This window comes from Cryptomeria japonica, chromosome 3 (genome assembly GCF_030272615.1).
Source record: "Cryptomeria japonica chromosome 3, Sugi_1.0, whole genome shotgun sequence".
Taxonomy (NCBI): domain Eukaryota; kingdom Viridiplantae; phylum Streptophyta; class Pinopsida; order Cupressales; family Cupressaceae; genus Cryptomeria; species Cryptomeria japonica.
The window spans coordinates 889,523,646-889,543,334 of record NC_081407.1 but is presented as its reverse complement, the minus strand read 5'-3'; the positions used below and the strand labels follow the sequence as shown (position 1 = coordinate 889,543,334).

The window sequence follows — 19,689 nt, the reverse complement described above, 5'->3', positions numbered from 1 at the left end:
CACACTCATAGTTACTTCTAAATAATATTGTAATATTGATATAATGGTCATCTTAGTCATTTAGTTAGTATTTAGAAACTTCCATTTATGTCTTTCATCTTTATTTAGTTTTAGGAAGTTTCCTACCTAGAATCTACATTATAACTTCTAGAGACCCGAAACCAATCTCAAACATTCTAAAACTATATTCATGAAATAAGGAAGTAAATGTTTCTAATACTAAAACAATTCAGGCGAGTTAGATCTAATTTTCTTCCAAAATTATTCAAATAATGTGGTGAAACAGTCATGTTTAAAACTCTAATAATTGAATTTTCTGGGTGTTTGGCCACGAGTAATTTTTATGGATTTTAAATGTGGCGAATCTGTTCGCCTTGAAGCTTCTATAATTTGCCAATTTTTGATTCAATGATTTCAACTATTCGTCAATTGACAAATATTCATCACTAAAAAAATGTCTGATGTGAACTCCTTATTTTGCATTTGATGTTTTTATCTAATGAATGACTCTAACTTCAGGGTTTTGCTTGTGTAACACTATAAGATTATGAAATAGCAATGGCTTCAAGAAGCCTTTATGGTTGGACTATGGTGTCTTCTTGATAGAGAACATCCTTTAGACTCTCCAAGGGACCTTAATACAATTCATTTCAAGCTTTCCGCTTTCCCAGGAATAGAGTGTCATTCAAAGAATGTTCAATCTGCAAGCACATCCCACACTTAGCATGTGATTCAACTTGGATGTCTGATGTCACAGCCAGAAACTTCACCTCTCATTCAGCTTTGCTGTCAAAACAGGGAACACTATTCAGTCAAAATTCACCCAAGATTTGTACCTTGCCCCAACGACACCAGTGGGATTTGTACCTGGATGTGTGGTTTGACAATGTTTTAAGACCCCCTTACACACCGTTCAGACTGCGATGGAATGTATTTTAATTGTAGCTTGGATTGTTACTTTGCATAAGAACAATCACATATGTAGCCACATGGTTATGTTTTGAACTCTGAAAACTTTTATTAATATATGGATCATTTAGTTAGCCAAAAACAATAGGAGAGTCAAAGATGTTGCCTACACAAAATATGTTTTTGAGGTACGTGAAAGGTGATATGTAACATTAACTTTGAAGATGACTTGAAGATGAGAAAAGAGTTTTCTAAGTGAGTTGTAAGGATCAAGTAATCTTGCGGAGCCATAATTTCCTCTTATAAATACTATTGTGATCGGAAGTTAAAATAAAACCTCGCTTTTTTTTCATACATGTATGGCCATCATCGAGCCCATATATGTGTTGTATCTAGGTTAGGTCTATTTAAGCATTCAAAAATGTCTTCTGTATTGAGGGGTCTTGAAAATTCAGCTTATCTGATACCACATCCATCTCCATGCAACTTTACAATGATGCCATGAGATTGTTGCATCAAATATTTAAAAACATCATTTATTGAGTTCAACACCCTAGAGGGCAAAACTCTATTGGTTGCTGTCCAATGTGAGGTTTAGGTGATCATTATGGGCTTATCCTTCAAACTGAATAACTAACCAATCATCATAAACCTTTGTAATGTTTAAGATTGCATTGAATTATAACAATTCAAGAAAGAATTTGAATGTGTGTACCTGCAAATAACAACAATAATTAAATGATGCATGCTAGTTGAAGCATCATCCATTAATTGATGAAATGAATTTTGATTTGTTTTAGATAATATTGAGGAAGGATTTGTGCATATTTTTGCATTTATTTTAGTGAAAAACGATACATATTGTTTAGAAAGATAAATTGATATTTTGTTATGACAAAAAATCAATAATTTGTGTTGATCATAGGAGCTTCAAAGGTTGGCAACGGAGTGTTCTCTCACAATTTTTGTCACAAGAAGGCATACAAATTGGCAAGCCTGATGATTTTATCTAATCCTTGGCACATTTGCGGTCAATGCCTATTCAACCTTAGATTCATTTGCTGAATCTTGAATGAGGATATTTGTCAGCATGGAACAACTTCTATTCAGTGTACTAGATCGGGGTCTTCTTATAGCAAATATCTATCTACAGCAATGCATTCCATTAAATTTTTGGAATGTTTAAGAATCTATATAATTTATTATGGACGTACATTATATTCTATCCAAAGCTGACATCTAACTTTATTCAAGTGCCCCATGAAATTCTATTCATTGTAATTTGTGCCCGTTACTTGCAAATTCATACCTCTTGAAAATAGGCGTATGTCATTTTTCATGGATGTTCTATGGCCTGAAACTATATCACAACATTTTTATAATAATTATGTTCTACAAATGTCTGAATTCTTGAAAATCCAATCCAAAGTTTCATGACACGAGTGCTGGATGTCTTGAAGCCCCTTCCATGGTAATGTAATAATATTCACAATATTTTTACAATGGCTTTGATGATGAAGAATGAATGGCAAATTTTGGCATATTGAACATCTCATTAAAAACTATAAAAAATTCAATGGTATGTTAAATTTTGGAAAAATATCGGTCAATTCTTATTATCCTTGTAAATGGGTGTGCTTGGTTAATACAAAAGGAGGTGTGTACTTGTACTTTTTTGCTTACTTGCTCACTCAAGAAGGAAAGAACCCTTTTTCTTCATTGTACCAAGTCTTTCAATAATTGAAATGAATGGAAAGTGAATCTATTTTCTTAATTGTCTTCTAATTCCAACATTTACCTCAAATTTGAAATCCTTTTGCCAAACTCATAAAATATCACTATTGTAGGTTAATTATAATTTAAGTGTGGCTTTGTATCTTTTAAAAACATCCTATTAGTGGCATTTACAAAGGGTTTGGAATTATGAGGGGCCATGCATGTTGATTTTAGGCAATCAGATGTTAATCTAGTTTCTTGAATTATAATTAGACTGAGAATAAGCAAAAATAATAATAAAAGCACACAACACAAGACACAAATACCTTGGGAAAACCTCCTCTTGGAGGAAAAACCCAGCATCAAAGATTCAGATCAGTTCCTTATTTATAAGCAGATTACATGAATCAGATTACTTATCTGATTGAGTGCCAATCTAGAGCAGACTGAACCTAGACTATGCAGCTGTAGTATGTCTTCAGATAGAGCAGAATGTCGACACCACTTGAAGAGGGAGATCACTAAAGTATAGTGCACCACCTTGCCCATCAAGTTGTCCAATGGATTCGCTTTCTAACATGCCAGATTCGCTAACTGTTCTTGCATAAGGCTAATCGCACTTGATAAGGATATGGTTGTGTAGAATGAATCCTGTTTATATACAAGATTCATGCTCAAGTTTTCCCAAGTCGGGTTTTGCCAAATTCCCTTTATTTTGCATATTTAACTTGCACTTTTGGCGCCCAAATTTGGGGCCTACATAACTTGCAAGTTGAGCCACGTTTCCTTTTAGGGCCCAGCCCTATTAGACATGAACCACACATTACATTTGGACCCAGCCCTATTAGACATAAACCACACGTTACATTTGGGCCCAACCCTATTAGACATAAATTACTTTAACCTTATTACAATACATAATATTTTAATTGCCACACGGCATCATTAAAATATGATCCAAACTAGCTAATCATTTCAACACTCCCTCTTAGCTAGAGAGGATTCTATCAAGTCTCAAAGTGACTACCACCATGGATGAAACAAATAATATGTTCACCATAGCTACTCCCAGAGGTCGAAATAGCTCATTATGGAATTTCTTCCATGATACCCACCATACCTACTCGCAGAGGGTGGGACCACCATGCCTACTTGCAAAGAGTGGAATTTCTTCCATGATACCCACCATACCTACTTGCAGAGGGTGGAATTTCTTCAATGATGCCCACCATACCTACTCGCAGAGGGTGGGTCCACCATGCCTACTCGCAGAGGGTGGAACGAAAAACTATTACACAAAAGATGAGGCTTCCTCTGAAGCTGAAAGAAACTGGCTCCCTCTGGGCTTGACAAGCTCCCTCTGAAGCTAATGATGTCAAGCTCCCTCTAACATTTCCTCCTTTTAGAAAAGGAAGTCTTCATTTGACCTTTGCTCCTCCTAAGATGTCCCTATGCCAACTTCTGCAGAGGAAGCAAGAGGAGTTGACCTGAATTTGCAATCTCGAGCAAAATGACCATACTTGTCACACTTAAAGCACTGGATGTGAGATAAGTCCTTCTTTCTTTTCTTAGGGGCAGCATCTGAATCTCTGTCTCTATCTCACTTCCTTCCTTTGCATTTAACCATATGCGAAGCAAGGACTTGATTGTTTATATCATAATGATCACGCTCAATTCCTCTTGCTATCAATCGTGACTCTTCTTGTATGCAATATGCTCTCAAACAATCGAACTTGGGAAGATCTAGTCTTGCACCGATTCCTTGAATTAAGACTCTCAAGACGTCGGAAGACCATTGAGGGCAAGCATGGTCAAGTCATTGTCATCAACCTTCCCAATGGATGAGAGTTGATCTCTCAAATCGAAGTCCTCATGAAGTATGCTATGACGGATTCACCTTTCATCATCTTGATGTGATGAAGTTGTTGCTTCAAAGCTAGGGCATGGCTGGTGTTGTTGATTTCATACATCTCTTCCAATGTCTTGAACATTTCGCTGGCAGTCTTCAACTTGGAGATGATAGGTACAATATGATCTTTCACGGAGTCAACCAGCATTCTCTGAGCTTGAAAATCCTTCTTCCTCCATGAAGTCTTTTCCTCTTTTGCCTCAAGTTCAATGGAAGATCTTTCCGCAAAGTCTACAAGATCACTTCCATTTAATGCAAGCATGATTCAGAATCTCCATGACGTGAAGTTGGATGCACCATCCAATCTATCTTCAACCCTGAGACAGTTCAACATTTCGAATGAAGTAATAAGAGCAAAAATGGAAGGAGGAGGAACAACTACAATCAATCTGATTACCCCTAATTCAAACTTGGCTCTGATACCATGTTGATTTTAGGCAATCAGATGTTAATCTAGTTACTTGAATTATAATCAAACTGCGAATAAGCAGAAATAATAATAAAAGCACACAACACAAGACACAAGTACCTTGGGAAAACCTCCCTCTTGGAGGAAAAACCCAGCATCAAAGATTCAGATCAGTTCCTTATTGATAAGCAGATTACTTATCTGATTGAGTGTCAATCTAGGGCAGACTGAACCTAGAATATGCAGTTGTAGTATGTCTTCAGATAGAGAAGAATGTCGACACCACTTGAAGAGGGAGATCATTGAAGTATAGCGCGCCACCTTGCCCAGCAACTTGTCCAATGGATTCGCTCTCTAACATGCCAGATTTGCCGACTGTTCTTGCATAAGGCTAATCGCACTTGATAAGGATATGGTTGTGTGGAATGAATCTTGTTTATATACAAGATTTATGCTCAAGTTTTCCCAAGTCGAGTTTTGCCAAATTCCCTTTATTTTACATATTTAACTTGCACTTTTGGCGCCCAAATTTGGGGCCTACATAACTTGCAAGTTGAGCCACGTTTCCTTTTAGGGCCCAACCCTATTAGACATGAACCACACATTACATTTGGGCCTAGCCCTATTAGACATAAACCACACGTTACATTTGGGCCTAGCCCTATTAGACATAAACCACACGTTACATTTGGGCCCAACTCTATTAGACATAAATTACTTTAACCTTATTACAATAAGATAATATTTTAATTGCCACACGACATCATTAAAATATGATCCGAACTAGCTAATCATTTCAACAATGCATACATTTTATTGCATAACTCTACTTATAAAATAGAAATCATTCATATTGAATAAGAGTACAATCCTAAATTGAAAATGGTTGTCTCTTACATAGGAAGTACAGATTCAATTCTTTGAATTTCACAAGAATTTGAGAGGACTATTACAATGAATGCCTCTACACCCCACTTCCAAACTGTTCCTAGCCTCCAAAACCCTATCCAATCATATAAACTAGTTTTTTCATCAAATGTTATAGTTATGAATATTCTAATAGATATGTATAATGAATTTTATAATGGTTATATGTTGTTATTTGACTATTTTTGACATTTCTATTTTTAGATATGGCATTTTAGATTCTTTAGAAGTGTAATTCATTCATATTTGGTAGATTTCCTCTAATCTTGAATCAAAATTGTTTACATTAGAAATTTATGGATACATATTGTGCTATTTTATATGAAATATGGGTTTTAATCTCCCCAATTTATTGGTGGATATTTTTTCATTTTCCATACCCCATTTCAATATTTTTTGTATTAGTAAAAATTTATATGTTCAATCAACACAAAAGTTAGACATTAGTCATTAAAAAATTTTAAATGGTAAAGCACTCAAAATTTGATTTCAAATATTTGAGAAAGAATCACCTAGAATATTATTTATTTTTGTAATGGATTTATCAATACTTTTATAAAATTTTCAAGAGTTCATTTCTTAAAGTCTACTTAGAGCTATTTGATGAGATCTCCCAATGAATTGTGTTAAGCAAAATAGCATGAAAATTTATTTCATAAAAAAGATAAAAAGAAATGTGATCACATATTTTTACAATAGTTTTTAATGTATTGTTATTGCAAGGACTTTATCTATCTATTTATAATATGAAAAAATATAATAATTATGAATGTCTTAATGAATGTGTATATAAAATTGTACTGTACATGAATTATTAGTTCCTACCAAGACAAGAATACTTATATGCATTTGTTGCCATTCTATTTCTTCCATCAATGTAACCAATCATTGCAGGGAATTATATTTTTTGAAAGAAAATATATAATTTGTATACTTTTTTATTTTAAATGATTGTAAAAATGCCATTATTCTTTCTTTATATTGGTTCATATTGGAAATAGTCAATGCAAATTCAATTTTGTTTCAAAAAATTGCATATCCTTATGTATTTGATTCATTGAATCAAATGTCAACAATGAATAATTTTTGAATAGCATTACTACTATTGTATATGTCATACATTTTGACTTCATTTGTATACTGTACTAAAATCATATATAATGCCAACAAACTTGAAAGATATTGCTATGTATTCTATTAAATGTGAATATGATTGAAGTGAATTTAAAACCACATGTTTGAGTGGAGCATTATTTTTGTCTTTGTAACCTTGATTTTTATATTATTTTTAATACATTTAATATATTGAATCAAATCTCAACAATGTTAAATGCTTGAATATCGTTATTAATATTGTATACACAAGTGCAAAAAAGAAACACAATGATGCACAATTGTAAGTAAAAAAAATGTAACGGCATTAGGAAGTACATTAAAAGCCATTAATATGCTCTTTTATAATTGCACTCACTTTTCACATAACATTTACATTTTTACACATATTTCAAGGCATCCCTCCTCCAAACTTCTCAAATCTTGGTGGGGTTTGATTTACATCAAAGATTTTTTATGGTTCAACCTCTTTACAACAAATTGCCATTATTAAATTGACATTATAAAGTGCAGAAACAAAAGATAAAGTCTATATTCCTCCTCCTAAGCCAACTGAACATAATCACAAAATTAGATATAAATGTCAAATAGAAAATGTAAACTAGGTTTTTTTATTTAGCAGCATTAATTAAATCTTCTAACTAAATCAAATAACCACACGATTGGAAGTTCTTACTAAATCAAACAACCAAACGATTGGCAGGAATCTGACACAATGTGTCTCTTGTTTTACAAAATGAAAAAAAGAAATAATTTTTTTATTTTTTAATTAAGATTACCAAAAAAACAACCCGAGATTAACAGTCCAGATCGATGTAGAGCCAATGAGCTTTACAAAATTTTCAAAAAAGCCCAAAATTATGAAGGGCAACATCCAAAATAGATAGTTTGAAGAACGAAGACTAAAAAGACTAAAATCTACAGTATAAAATTGTTGTCCAAAAGAGATAGAATCTTCTATCTTTGCAAAGACAAACAAGAATCTATTGAGATGGATCAACTTGCAGTAGACGAGGAACTTGGGAGGAGGGACCGAGGGACTCCTTGAATAGCACGGACTCAGTTACCCCAGCCGCTTGAGTTTGCAATGGAAAGTATTCTGTCACTGTCTCTCGGTCATTCCTGCTTGCAAACCAAGAAAACTAACATAATCTATGGGACAGCCCATCTGTTCAAACTGATTTTTGTAATTCTATCTGTTACCTATGCAAGGTGATGATGAATGATCCCAACTTCTTAACAAAATGTCTCTACGAAATCTCATCTCATTTACCACAATAATTACAATGCATTGTTACAACGAAGACGTCAAAATGATGCAGGAGCATCCAGGAGGGGACCAGGACACAATGGAAAGATCAAAAAGTCATTCCAAGCCTAAAGAGAAATCAAGGAGGCTAAACGCTATTTTCAACTGAAGACGACAAAGAGGCATTATAAAATCATTAGATGAATTGACTAGGGAAAAGGACAAAGATTTGGAACACTAAGAAAGTGAGAGAAAAGGCATGGAAGTTGAAAAGAAGTGAAGATGAAGTAAGAGGGGGCGTGAAGTTTAAATAGAGAGACCTTGTGCACGTAGTGAAAACAAGAGAATGGGAAATGCACTGAAAGTAGAAAAACGACGAATTGTATAGTGCACAGGAGGAGTAATGGCTAAATGCTTAGTTAGAATTTGCAGATCAAAGACACAAGAAAGAAAAGACTAATGGCAAACAAAGAGAAGACCAAGAGTTTTATTGCAAGATTGAAAACATGGAATAGGGTGCACTGAAGAAGAAGGGGAATGATGTGTTGGATAGATGAGTGCATTAAGAAGTGTGTGTAAAAAGAAAAGAGAGAGAGCGGGGGCAGCTTTAAAAATAAGCGAGTGCAGAAGACAAAGAGATGAGAGTGTGGCGCGGAGATGATGGAAAGATAGGATGTGCATGGCAAAGAAGAGGGGGATGCGGCTTAGAAGAAGAAACCTGCACTGAAAAAACATGATTTAATTGCAGTTTACCAAACAAAAAGAAGGGAAATGGTTGTGCGGGAGGGAGAGATGGGAAATCGGTAGAAAAGAACTGTTAATTTTAAGCAATGAAATGTTAATTTAATCAATTAGATTATAATCAGATTGTGAATAAACAGTAACAGCAATAAAACGCAAGACACCAATTCCCTGGAAAAACCTTCCTCTTGGAGGTGAAAAACCCAACCTTTAAATGTGATATGTATTATCTCAATTATAGACACTTTACAAGGCAATGACTTATCTCATATTGTTGTTCAAGATATAAGTGATGAATGCAGCCCTTCATTAACAGCAGATGATAAGGAGGAGGAACAGATGTCCAGATCAGATTCACACAAGAGACCTTGTGAAGAACTTTTACAACTTCGTCACATTCAACCTTGAAGAGTTTTGCACAATCGCCTTATACAAGTTCGCATGAGAAGGAATTGTTGCTAGGAGAGCAGATAGCATTTGATAATGATTGTATGTTCAAATGAGTTCATCTTGAAGTGGTTATATATCAACCTTTGGTGCCAAGTATCCTAAAGTCAGCTTGTATGTTAATAATGTTATATTGTCATTATACATTTTCCACGTTAGACATTTGGGTCCAGTCCAATAGTCATTGAATTGCCTTTCCACGTTACCTTTGGGCCCAGCCCAATAACATATGTAATTCCCTTTACACGTTACACTTGGGTCCAACCCAATAATATATTTAATTGCTTCCCACGTTACATTTGGGTCCAGCCCAATAACAAATTTTATTGAGATAATACATATGAATTTTAATTGTCATTTGACAACATTAAAATTCGGTAATCAGGTAACCGAACTAGCTAACATTTCCAACACTCCCTCTTAGCTAGGGAGGATATCTGTCATATGTCATGATCCATTCCTGACTTTCATCTTGCATTGCTCACAAGGATGAATGTATAAGATCTATATAGTATACCTGCAACAAAAACACATAAATATCATGAACTCATTTCATGATGTTCATCTTGCATTGCCCACAGAGGATTGATCCACCTTGCATTACCTGCAAAGGGTGGAAGAGGTCTTACACCTCAGCCTTCTCTTAGAGAAGGACACGTTGTCACCTTGCATTGCCCGCAAAGGGTGGAAGATGCAGACTGAATTGCATCACTGAGATTGGGACTCCCTCTCAATCAATGTTGTGTTCTCCACCATTCCAAGCTTCTCTCTGAAGTACTCAAACTTCACCCAAGCTAGAGGCTTGGTGAGAACATCAGAAACCTGTTCATCAGTGCTGATATATTTCAACTGGATGGCACCTCTTTGTGCCATATCACAAATATAGTGATAATGAGTTTCCACATGTTTTGACCTGTCGTGAAACACGAGATTACTAGACATTTTAATACAACTCTGATTATCACAATAAATAACAGTGGATTCCCAAGGTTGTCCAAACAACCCAACAAGAAGCTTGCGAAGCCAAACTGCTTCTCTAGTTGCTACACTTGAAGCAATGTATTTAGGTTTTGCAGTGCTTAATGCAACTGAGGACTGTTTCCTACTGGCCCAAGAGATTATAGTGGAACCCAAGCTGAAACAGATTCCTGAAGTGTTTTTCCTATCAGTAACACTTCCAGCCCAATCAGAATTAGAGTAGCCTTCCAAATTGATTATTGTGTTGATTGGATACTTCAACCCATAGCCAATTGTTCAACGCAAGTATCTCAAGATGTGCTTGATTGCCACCAAGTGAACATGCTTTTGTTGGTTCATGAATTGGCTAAGAGCACTCACTGCATAGCAAATATCGGGTCTAGTGTTGACTAGATACATCAAGGATCCAATCAACTACCTGTACTCTAGGGATCTACAAAATCAGAGTTAGCTGCAGAAATACTCAACTTCTTCAAGTTAATTTCCATATGAGTAGACATAGGTTTACAATCCATCATACCAAATCTTTTCAATATATCAATAGTATATTTACCCTGACTTAGAATAATTTCATTAGGTCTTTGCCACACTTCTAACCCTAGAAAGTAATGCATTGGACCTAGACCCTTCATTTCAAATTCAGTAGCTAATTCTTTCTTACACCTAATGATGAGACTATCTTCACCAGTTAGAAATAAATCATCAACTTATAGAACCAAAATTAGCATTTCACCATTAAATACTTTAAAGTAAATGTTAGGGTCAGCATCATTCTTATAAAATCCTAAATTGACTAAGTACTTATCAATTCTTTCATACCAAGTTCTAGGGGCTTGCTTGAGACCATAGAGAGCTTTCTTCAATCTGCACACATGAGTCTCTCTATTATGAATCTCATAACCTTCAGGTTGTTCAATATAGACTTCTTACTCAATAACACCATTAAGGAAGGTAGTCTTTACATCCATTTGATGTAATTTCCAACCTTAGGCTGCAGCAATAGCTATAATAGTTCTAATAGAAGTATCTAGCAACAACAACAAATGTTTCTTCATAATCTATGTCTTCCTTTTGAGAAAAACCACGAGCTACAAATCTAGCTTTATATTTCTCTATACTACCATCAGCAGCATGTTTAATTTTAAACAACCATTTGGAAGAAACAACAGACTTACCTTTAGGTCTAGGCACAACATCCCAGACATCATTCTTGATGATGGATTGATACTCTTCGTCCATAGCTAACTTCCATGCTTGTTGGTTCATAGCTTCTTCTATGTTGGATGGTTCAGCCTCAATGATGTTGCACATCATTGCAACATAGTTAGGGAGCTTCTAAGGTCTCTTACTTTCTCTGAAAGTGCCACTTGGAGCTGCAAACTTTTTTGCATCTTGAATTGTGCTTCTAACCCAAAGTGGTCTTTTCTTGCTAACTGCAATATCTCTAGGTCCATCAGTTGGAACCAGAGGCTCAGGAGGATCATCATGCTCAATAGGTTCAGGAGGCTCAATAGGCTCCCTCTGAATCTCAGGGTTAGTATCAATATCCATATCTTGATTATCATTAACTTCTTTATCATTATCAATAAGAGAACCTTTAGATTTCTTGAAAGCAATATTTTCTTCAAAGGTGACATCCTTACTTACCTGAATGTACCCTTGACTAGGAATGTAGATGTGAAATGCCTTGGAAGATTCACTATATCCAACAAGGTTACCCTTCTTCCCAGAAGGCTCTAACTTAGTCATCTTTTCCTTTGGCACATGAACATAGACAGGACTTCCAAATATCCTTAGGTGGCTGATATCTGGTTTGACTCCTGTGAAAGCTTCCTCGGGAGTTATGTTCTCCAGGACACGGTGAGGACATATATTCTGAATGTACACAGCAGTCTTGGATGCTTCAGCCCATAAGAAGGTCTGCAGGTCCTGATCGTGAATCATAGCTTTGGTAGCTTCAACAATGGTTCTATTCTTTCATTTAGCTACACCATTTTGTTGAGAATTGTAGGGAACGTAGAACTCCCTCTTAATTCCTATTTCTACACAAAATTCATTGAAGCTACTTGAGGTATATTCACCTCCATTGTCAGATCTTAACACTTTAATCCTTTAAACGGACATATTGTCAGCTAGAGCTTTAAATTCTTTAAACATACTTAACAGTTCATCAGATTCTTTAGATTTTAGAAAGTAAATCCAAGTCTTTCTAGAAAAATCATCTATAAATGTAAAATAGTATAGAAATCCGCTAGGTGAAGGAACATACATGGGTCCACATAGATCAGAATGAACAAGTGCTAATTTTTCTTTAGCTCTACTTTCACTTTTATGAAATGGACTTTTAGTGTTCTTACCTAATGCACAACCTTTGCAAGCATCATCATGAGATTGATTAAGTTTAGGCATACCTTTAACCATCCTTTCAAGTGAAGGAAGTTTCTGATAGTGAAGATGTGCCATAGCTCGCTAGATTCAGGAGCTTCATGAATGAGTGCTTGAATGGGGTTAGCTGAAAGCTTATACAAATTATCATATCTATTTCCAATAACACAAGCAGATTTAATACTAGATTTCTTAGGCCATGCAAGTACTTTACCCTCAGAAAATGTTATTTGATAACCTTTATCTTTTAGAGCAAAAATAGAAATTAAATTCCTCTTAATTCTCGATACAAATAAGATATCACTAAGATGCAAGGACATGCCAGATTCTAAATTTAAAGAAGTGCTACCAAAACCTCTTACCGAATACCGAGCATCATCACCAATTACCACATGAAGGTTGGACTCTTTCTCCATCAAGTCTGAGAGATGCTCTCGATATCTCATGATGTGTCTAGATCCACCACTGTCGATCAACCAAGTGTTGCTATCGGTTGGCACATTGCTGGACAAGGCAAAAATGAAGAGGTAGTCTTCATTGTCTTCTGAGTTTGCAACTTCATTCAGGTCGGCCTCTCCTTGCATGGGCGGGTGCTAACATTCTTTAGCATAATGTCCAAACTTGTCACATCTGAAGCAACGGACAAGTGAAAGATCCCTTGGCTTCTTCCTTGAATCGTAAGTAGGAGGTCTGAAGTCTCTATCTCTTTTGAAGTTGTTCTTCTTCCAATGACCTCATTTTCTTTTAACATGTTGAGATGCAAGCACATGTTGATCTCCTCCATGAGAGCCTTTATGCATTTCTCTGGCAGCAAGGTGTGACTCCTCTTGAATGCACTCTGACCAGAGGCGATCGAAGGAAGGGAATTCATCTCTTCCACTTATGCTTTCAATAAAAGGATCCCAAGAGTCAGGAAGACCATTCAAAGCAATCATGACAATATCCTTGTCAACAACCTCGCTTCCAATGGCACTGAGTTGGTCCTTCAATTCTGAAATTTTCATGAAGAAGGACATGACTGAATCACCTTTGCTCATTTTGACTTGAAGAAGTTGCTGCATCAATGTAAGTGTCCGGCTGATGTTGTTGATCTCATATATCCCTTCTAGATGTTTAAACATCTCTCGAGTTGTCTTCAATTTGGAGATGATCGGAACAAGATGATCCTTCACAGAATTAATAAGGAACTTCTTTGCTTTGAGAGCATTCTTCTTGAATTGTTTTAGCTCTTCCGGATCCGAAGGTTCAGTCAGATCCATATCTTCCACAAACTATAACAGCTCTAATTCTTCAAGAGCAAGGAGGACATGAACCTTCCATTATGTGAAATTGAGGGCACCTTCAAGTCTATCCTTTACTTTCAGGCATGTAACCATCTTGCAAAACTAAAACAGCAAACTGAAAGTGAAGGGCAACTAATAATCTGATTATTTGAATGAACCTAAAGCTTTGATACAATGTTAATTTTAAGTAATCAGATGTTAATTTAACCAATTAGATTATAATTAGACTGTGAATAAACAGTAACAGCAATAAAACACAAGACACAAGCCACCAATACCCTGGGAAAACCTCCCTCTTGGAGGTGAAAAACCCAGCTTTTAAATGTGATATGTATTATCTCAAATATAGACACTTTACAAGGCAATGACTTATCTCAGATTGTTGTTCAAGATATTAGTGATGAATGCAACCCTTCATTAACAGCAGATGATAAGGAGGAGTAGCAGATGTCCAGATCAAATTCGCACAAGAGACCTTATGAAGAACTTTTTCAACTTCACCACATTCAACCTTGAAGAGTTTTGCACAATCGCCTTATACAAGTTTGCATGAGAAGGAATCGTTGCTAGGAGAGCATATAGCATTTGATAATGATTGTATGTTCAAATGACTTCATCTTGAAGTGGTTATATATCAACCTTTGGCGCCAAGTATCCTAAAGTCAGTTTGTATGTTAATAATGTTATATTGTCATTATACATTTCCCACGTTAGACATTTGGGTCCAGTCCAATAGTCATTGAATTGCCTTTCCATGTTGCCTTTGGGCCCAACCCAATAACATATGTAATTCCCTTTACACGTTACATTTGGGTCCAGCCCAATAACAAATTTTATTGAGATAATACATATGAATTTTAATTGTCATTTGACAACATTAAAATTCGATAATCAGGTATCCGAACTAGCTAACATTTCCAACAAAAACGTGTGTTGGGCAAGAGTTAATGGAACTGGAAGAAATGTAAATGATCAAGAGATAAAAACATAGAAATGTGAAATAGCAGACTAAAGATCGGGAAAGACATTGAAAAGAAGATTGGGAAGCAGGGTAAGGAAAGAATTTGGGCATACATGCTTAAGGGGAATGCCAAATTCCAAGTTGCATATAGAAAGTGTAGGATGAGTGCAGAGAAAATGTGTGGGGAAAATTCTTCAGATGTAAGAAGACTTTGAAAATAAAAGAATGTGCATTAGAGAAGGCGCAGAGAGAAGACGGAACAGAGGGATGTTGATGAAAATGAAGGAGAATATGGGAGTTTGTTCAAACGATGTAAATTTCAATTCATGATCTGTAATTTGTAATTTGTTTGACATTGCAAGCATTTATCTGATTTACTTGTGATATTTCAGTTGTTTTGGGAAATTAATCTAGTCTTTGTTGAGTAACTCCCTGTGATGAGTATGTCATTGGGAGATTGGGCTTATCCCCGGTCCCCTACTGCATCACGAACTAATTTATGAAACTAGTATATTTGTATATAGCTTGCAAAAGTTTGTCGAAATGTTTGAATGATTTTTAGGCTGTATAATGTAAGGTATTGTCAAATTATGAATCTGATCTAAATATACCTCCTTATAAGAATAATATTATTATGAAGCTTTTGTAGTTAGTATCTAACCCTTCTTAAACCCATGAAGAAATTTGTGGAAGGCATTTTACATTGTTAATTGGTATGTTGTACTTCAAAGAGAATACAATTTTGTCTAATAACTTACATGAAATAATTTATTTGTGAATTATTAACATCAATATTGTTATAAGAATAAAAATGTGAATCTTGTAAAATAAGAACAATGCAATGCAAAAATCAATTTAAGATCTACGTTCACTCAATAGAAATTAAGATTTATGCATAAAACAAGATAATAATGAACAATTATACCATAGCAAAGACTTTAGTTTGCTCCATTATTTTTTTAATATTTTACTTGAATGATTGATGTGTGGGTTTCTCTTCAAAGTAGCATAACCATGATAACACAATGATAGTATGATAACATGAGATAGTATGCAATGATAGTAGCTCAAAGATAGATAGGAAAGTTTGCGTGCTTGTGTAGATAATGCTTGGTAATGATACTTTTGCTTGTAGATAATGGTTAATAGATCAATGTGTTAGGGGAGGATAAATTGATGGAGACTTATATTTATATGGTTCACAAATTTGATCAATCGTGAATATTAATTAGAAATATCAATGGACAAGAAATTTTAAGATAGGATATGTGCTAAAATTAGCACATGGATTGATGAGGTCGAAGAGTTAAAAGTATTAAAATGTATAATAAATTAAATATTGATTTTATTTATTGTGGAGGGAAATATAAATTAAATTAGTTAATTAAATTTTATTTAATTGTGGGACATTGCTAGCTAATTAAATAATTTTTTAAAAAAATCAATTATAGTGGATAAAAAATGATTAATTAACAATTTAATTAGACAATTTAAAAATTGTTTAATCTAGAAGGACATTAATAAAATTAATTAAAAATTATTTAGAGAATATAGATAGAAGAATTCATGAAAACTATAAATGACAAGGTAAAAATACAAGTGTTGATGACACACTCCAATATGCCCTAATGATTGATGGAGATAAAGATGCCCCTCAAAGGAAAAATAATTTTTAGTTGACCTCTCAATAGAAAGGATAGGCTAAATCTAGAAAGGTCAAGCCTAAGATAATAGATCAAATAGATGTAAAACAAGATAGATAAACAAAGAAATGTGTAATGACCTCCATAATTTTAAAATAACATAATTCACATAATTCTTAGAAAAATTCATAAAATAAAGCATTAAATATTCCACATGTCTAGATATACAAGAATGGAGACTTAAAATTACATTTCAACATAAATATTTAATATACAACTTATAACAAGGTTGAACATAAGGGAGCATGTTCCTTTACATTAGACCACAAGGTCAATTATAAGAATACATAGGAAACGAATCATGAAGACCACCAAGATAGGAACTCTAACATTTGTCTCCCACAATCACATCAAGGGCGAGAACATTGTTGGAGCACGTATCCGCCCTACCACAAAGTAGTTACACTTCCTTGGAATCTTTCATGATACGAAAGATACCCGACCCAGCACGAGGTAGACTAACAATGCAAATCCAACAAGAGTAATGGAATAGTGCAATATGACATCTATATCTAAGCTAATTTAACAACATCATGGTTACATAAGAATGCATATTAAGCATACATAGCTTACATGAGCATATATGTGCGTAATATCGTCAATCCATGCACTTGATAACTTATCAAGGATCTTATTTTCAATCAAACCTCAATTAATCATAAAATCTAATAGGAACCATAATTCAATTTACTTGACTTTTCAAGGAATATACAAGACTAGAATCATAGGTGATACTACAACGCATCTTTGCATACATAAGTTTACAAGAGTATTCAAGAGTGTCTATAAGAAAGCATATAAGAGTCTCATAAATAGCATATAAGGATATCAAACATGAAGACATAGAATGGTCATTCAAGAAAAGATCATGAGCTTAATAAAGGCTACTCATGACAATGTCTCATCTTTAACACCCAATAGTTATATTATGATATCTAAGGCACAATTTGAGTATAGATCATTACTCACCATTTAATCTATCATCAAACAATTAGTACCTTATGACAATAACCTAGTTTCACCAAAAGATTTCATACCAATATCTTATTGAAACATGAATTTGCCCCATTGAACTATTGCATTCCCCAATACACACAGTTCTTGCATTTTAGATGTGCCCTTTGTATTAGGTTTGAAAGAATATCGAATTAATGTTTTAAGAAGCATAACTATAAATGATTTTAAAGATATATTATTTTTCTTTATATAACTTATCATTCAAATTAAAACAAAGTTCATAACTACTTGGTCTAGTTCTAATCACCATAAAGTTGTACAAGTTGATCTAAATTCTACAAGATTCATTATGTAGGACAATCCAATCTTGTAATAATATTTAGTAGTATTACTATGTAAATAGACATTAATGAAATACATCTATTTAGTCTTAAAGAGTTTCATATTAGCTTAAAAATCTACTTTGTTCCTCTTAAGAGTTAACAGGCTCTTAATATCTCACACACACACATACACACACAGATATATATTCCTATCTATCATATCATAGATTTTATAATAAAAAGTCTTCCAATAAAAGAATTTACAATATGCTAATAATCATTTGATCTAAAAAGGGGTAATACAACCATATTAACCTTCAACTATTTATAATACTATTAATATATTAACCGTCAAGATGAACATCTAAAATTAATTGTAAAAAAAATAATATATTGTAAAATCTCTATCACTTCCTATAACTTCATAATGACAATCTGAATAGCTTTCATTAAATGTTGTGTGTGTAAGCAACACAATTCGGATCTACATGCCCTTTAACCATCAAAACCATTTTGCATTAATAACCCTTTCCCTAAATCAATTTGCTTTCCCCCTATTGTTTCTTTCTATCATCATAAAACTCTATTTTTCGTGGAACCATTATCTTATCTCTCCTTCCAAGTTATGTTTATTGTTGTTGCACTTAAAACAATAATTGCATAATCCCAAATGAAAACTAATTTATTGTTTATAGACACTCAAAGAGGATTCCTTTTTTTTCTCATGTATTAGAAAGATTGCAACTTTTATAATTTTAAAAACTATTGTTTATACTAACTTACCATACTTATACTTATAGTGCGATTTTATATTTTTGAACAACTTTAAAATAAAATAAAGATAAGTAAAGAATATGCAATCTCTTACCTTATCATCTTAGAAGGTTGATGAAGGTTAACATGCTTCTTGTCCCCATAAAAAGCTACACCTAGCTAGTATTTTCTATTTTTTTAAATGCAAGACAGTTTAAAACAAGAAAGTTTTCTTATTAAATCCTTATTTATCTCCTTTCTTCCTACGTGGGAGGCTAAAAGAAATATTTCTTTTTAATTAAATGAAATATGGTATGGATAAATATGATAAGTTTCTAATAATATTTTAATAGAAACTTTTTTGTTTATTATTATTATTATTTATTTCTTAAGATTACTTTCTTAATAAATAAAGATTCTATTTTAATTTATTTTATTAATTGTTATCTTTTCTGAAAAAAAGGAACTTTCCATTTTAATTGTTGGTAAGTATAAACATAATTTAATATTTTTATTTATTTAATAATAATATGTATTTGTCAATATAATTTTTTATTTTATTTTAAATAAAATAATAGAAATTGGAAATCATTTTGATTATCATATTAGTATATCTAATAATGAAAATATTTTAAATACAATTCAACATGCATAGATATATATTCATTATTGATAAATAATAATTATGTGACAAAATGGCTTAGATAAGCAACACATGGTGCGAATGGTGAAAGGTAGGGTAATGATTACGGCTCGAGAAAGCTAGGATTAAAGGGATGCGATCAAAACAATTTTGAAAATGTGGATATAGGAGACTCACTCGTACTAAAAGTGCGCCTAGCTAGAAATCCAACATGTGGATTAATGTCATCTGCCCAATTCTGAATGATATAAACAATTACACAATCAAACATGTGTTTGAGAAG

The 19,689-nt window shown here is 33.8% G+C and overlaps 1 protein-coding gene across 2 annotated transcripts in view; it reads left to right on the top strand.

The window, feature by feature from the left end:
* The window catches only part of LOC131059757 (D-aminoacyl-tRNA deacylase), a 220,881-nt gene extending 218,431 nt beyond the window's left edge, over window positions 1–2,450 (top strand). For both annotated transcript variants that reach the window (XM_057992795.2, XM_057992797.2), the window contains one exon: window positions 1,835–2,450. In XM_057992795.2, the coding sequence (XP_057848778.2) occupies window positions 1,835–1,922 (88 nt within the window). In that variant the 3' untranslated portion in view covers window positions 1,923–2,450. The remainder of the gene's footprint in view (window positions 1–1,834) is intronic.
* The last annotated feature ends 17,239 nt before the right edge of the window (window positions 2,451–19,689 follow it).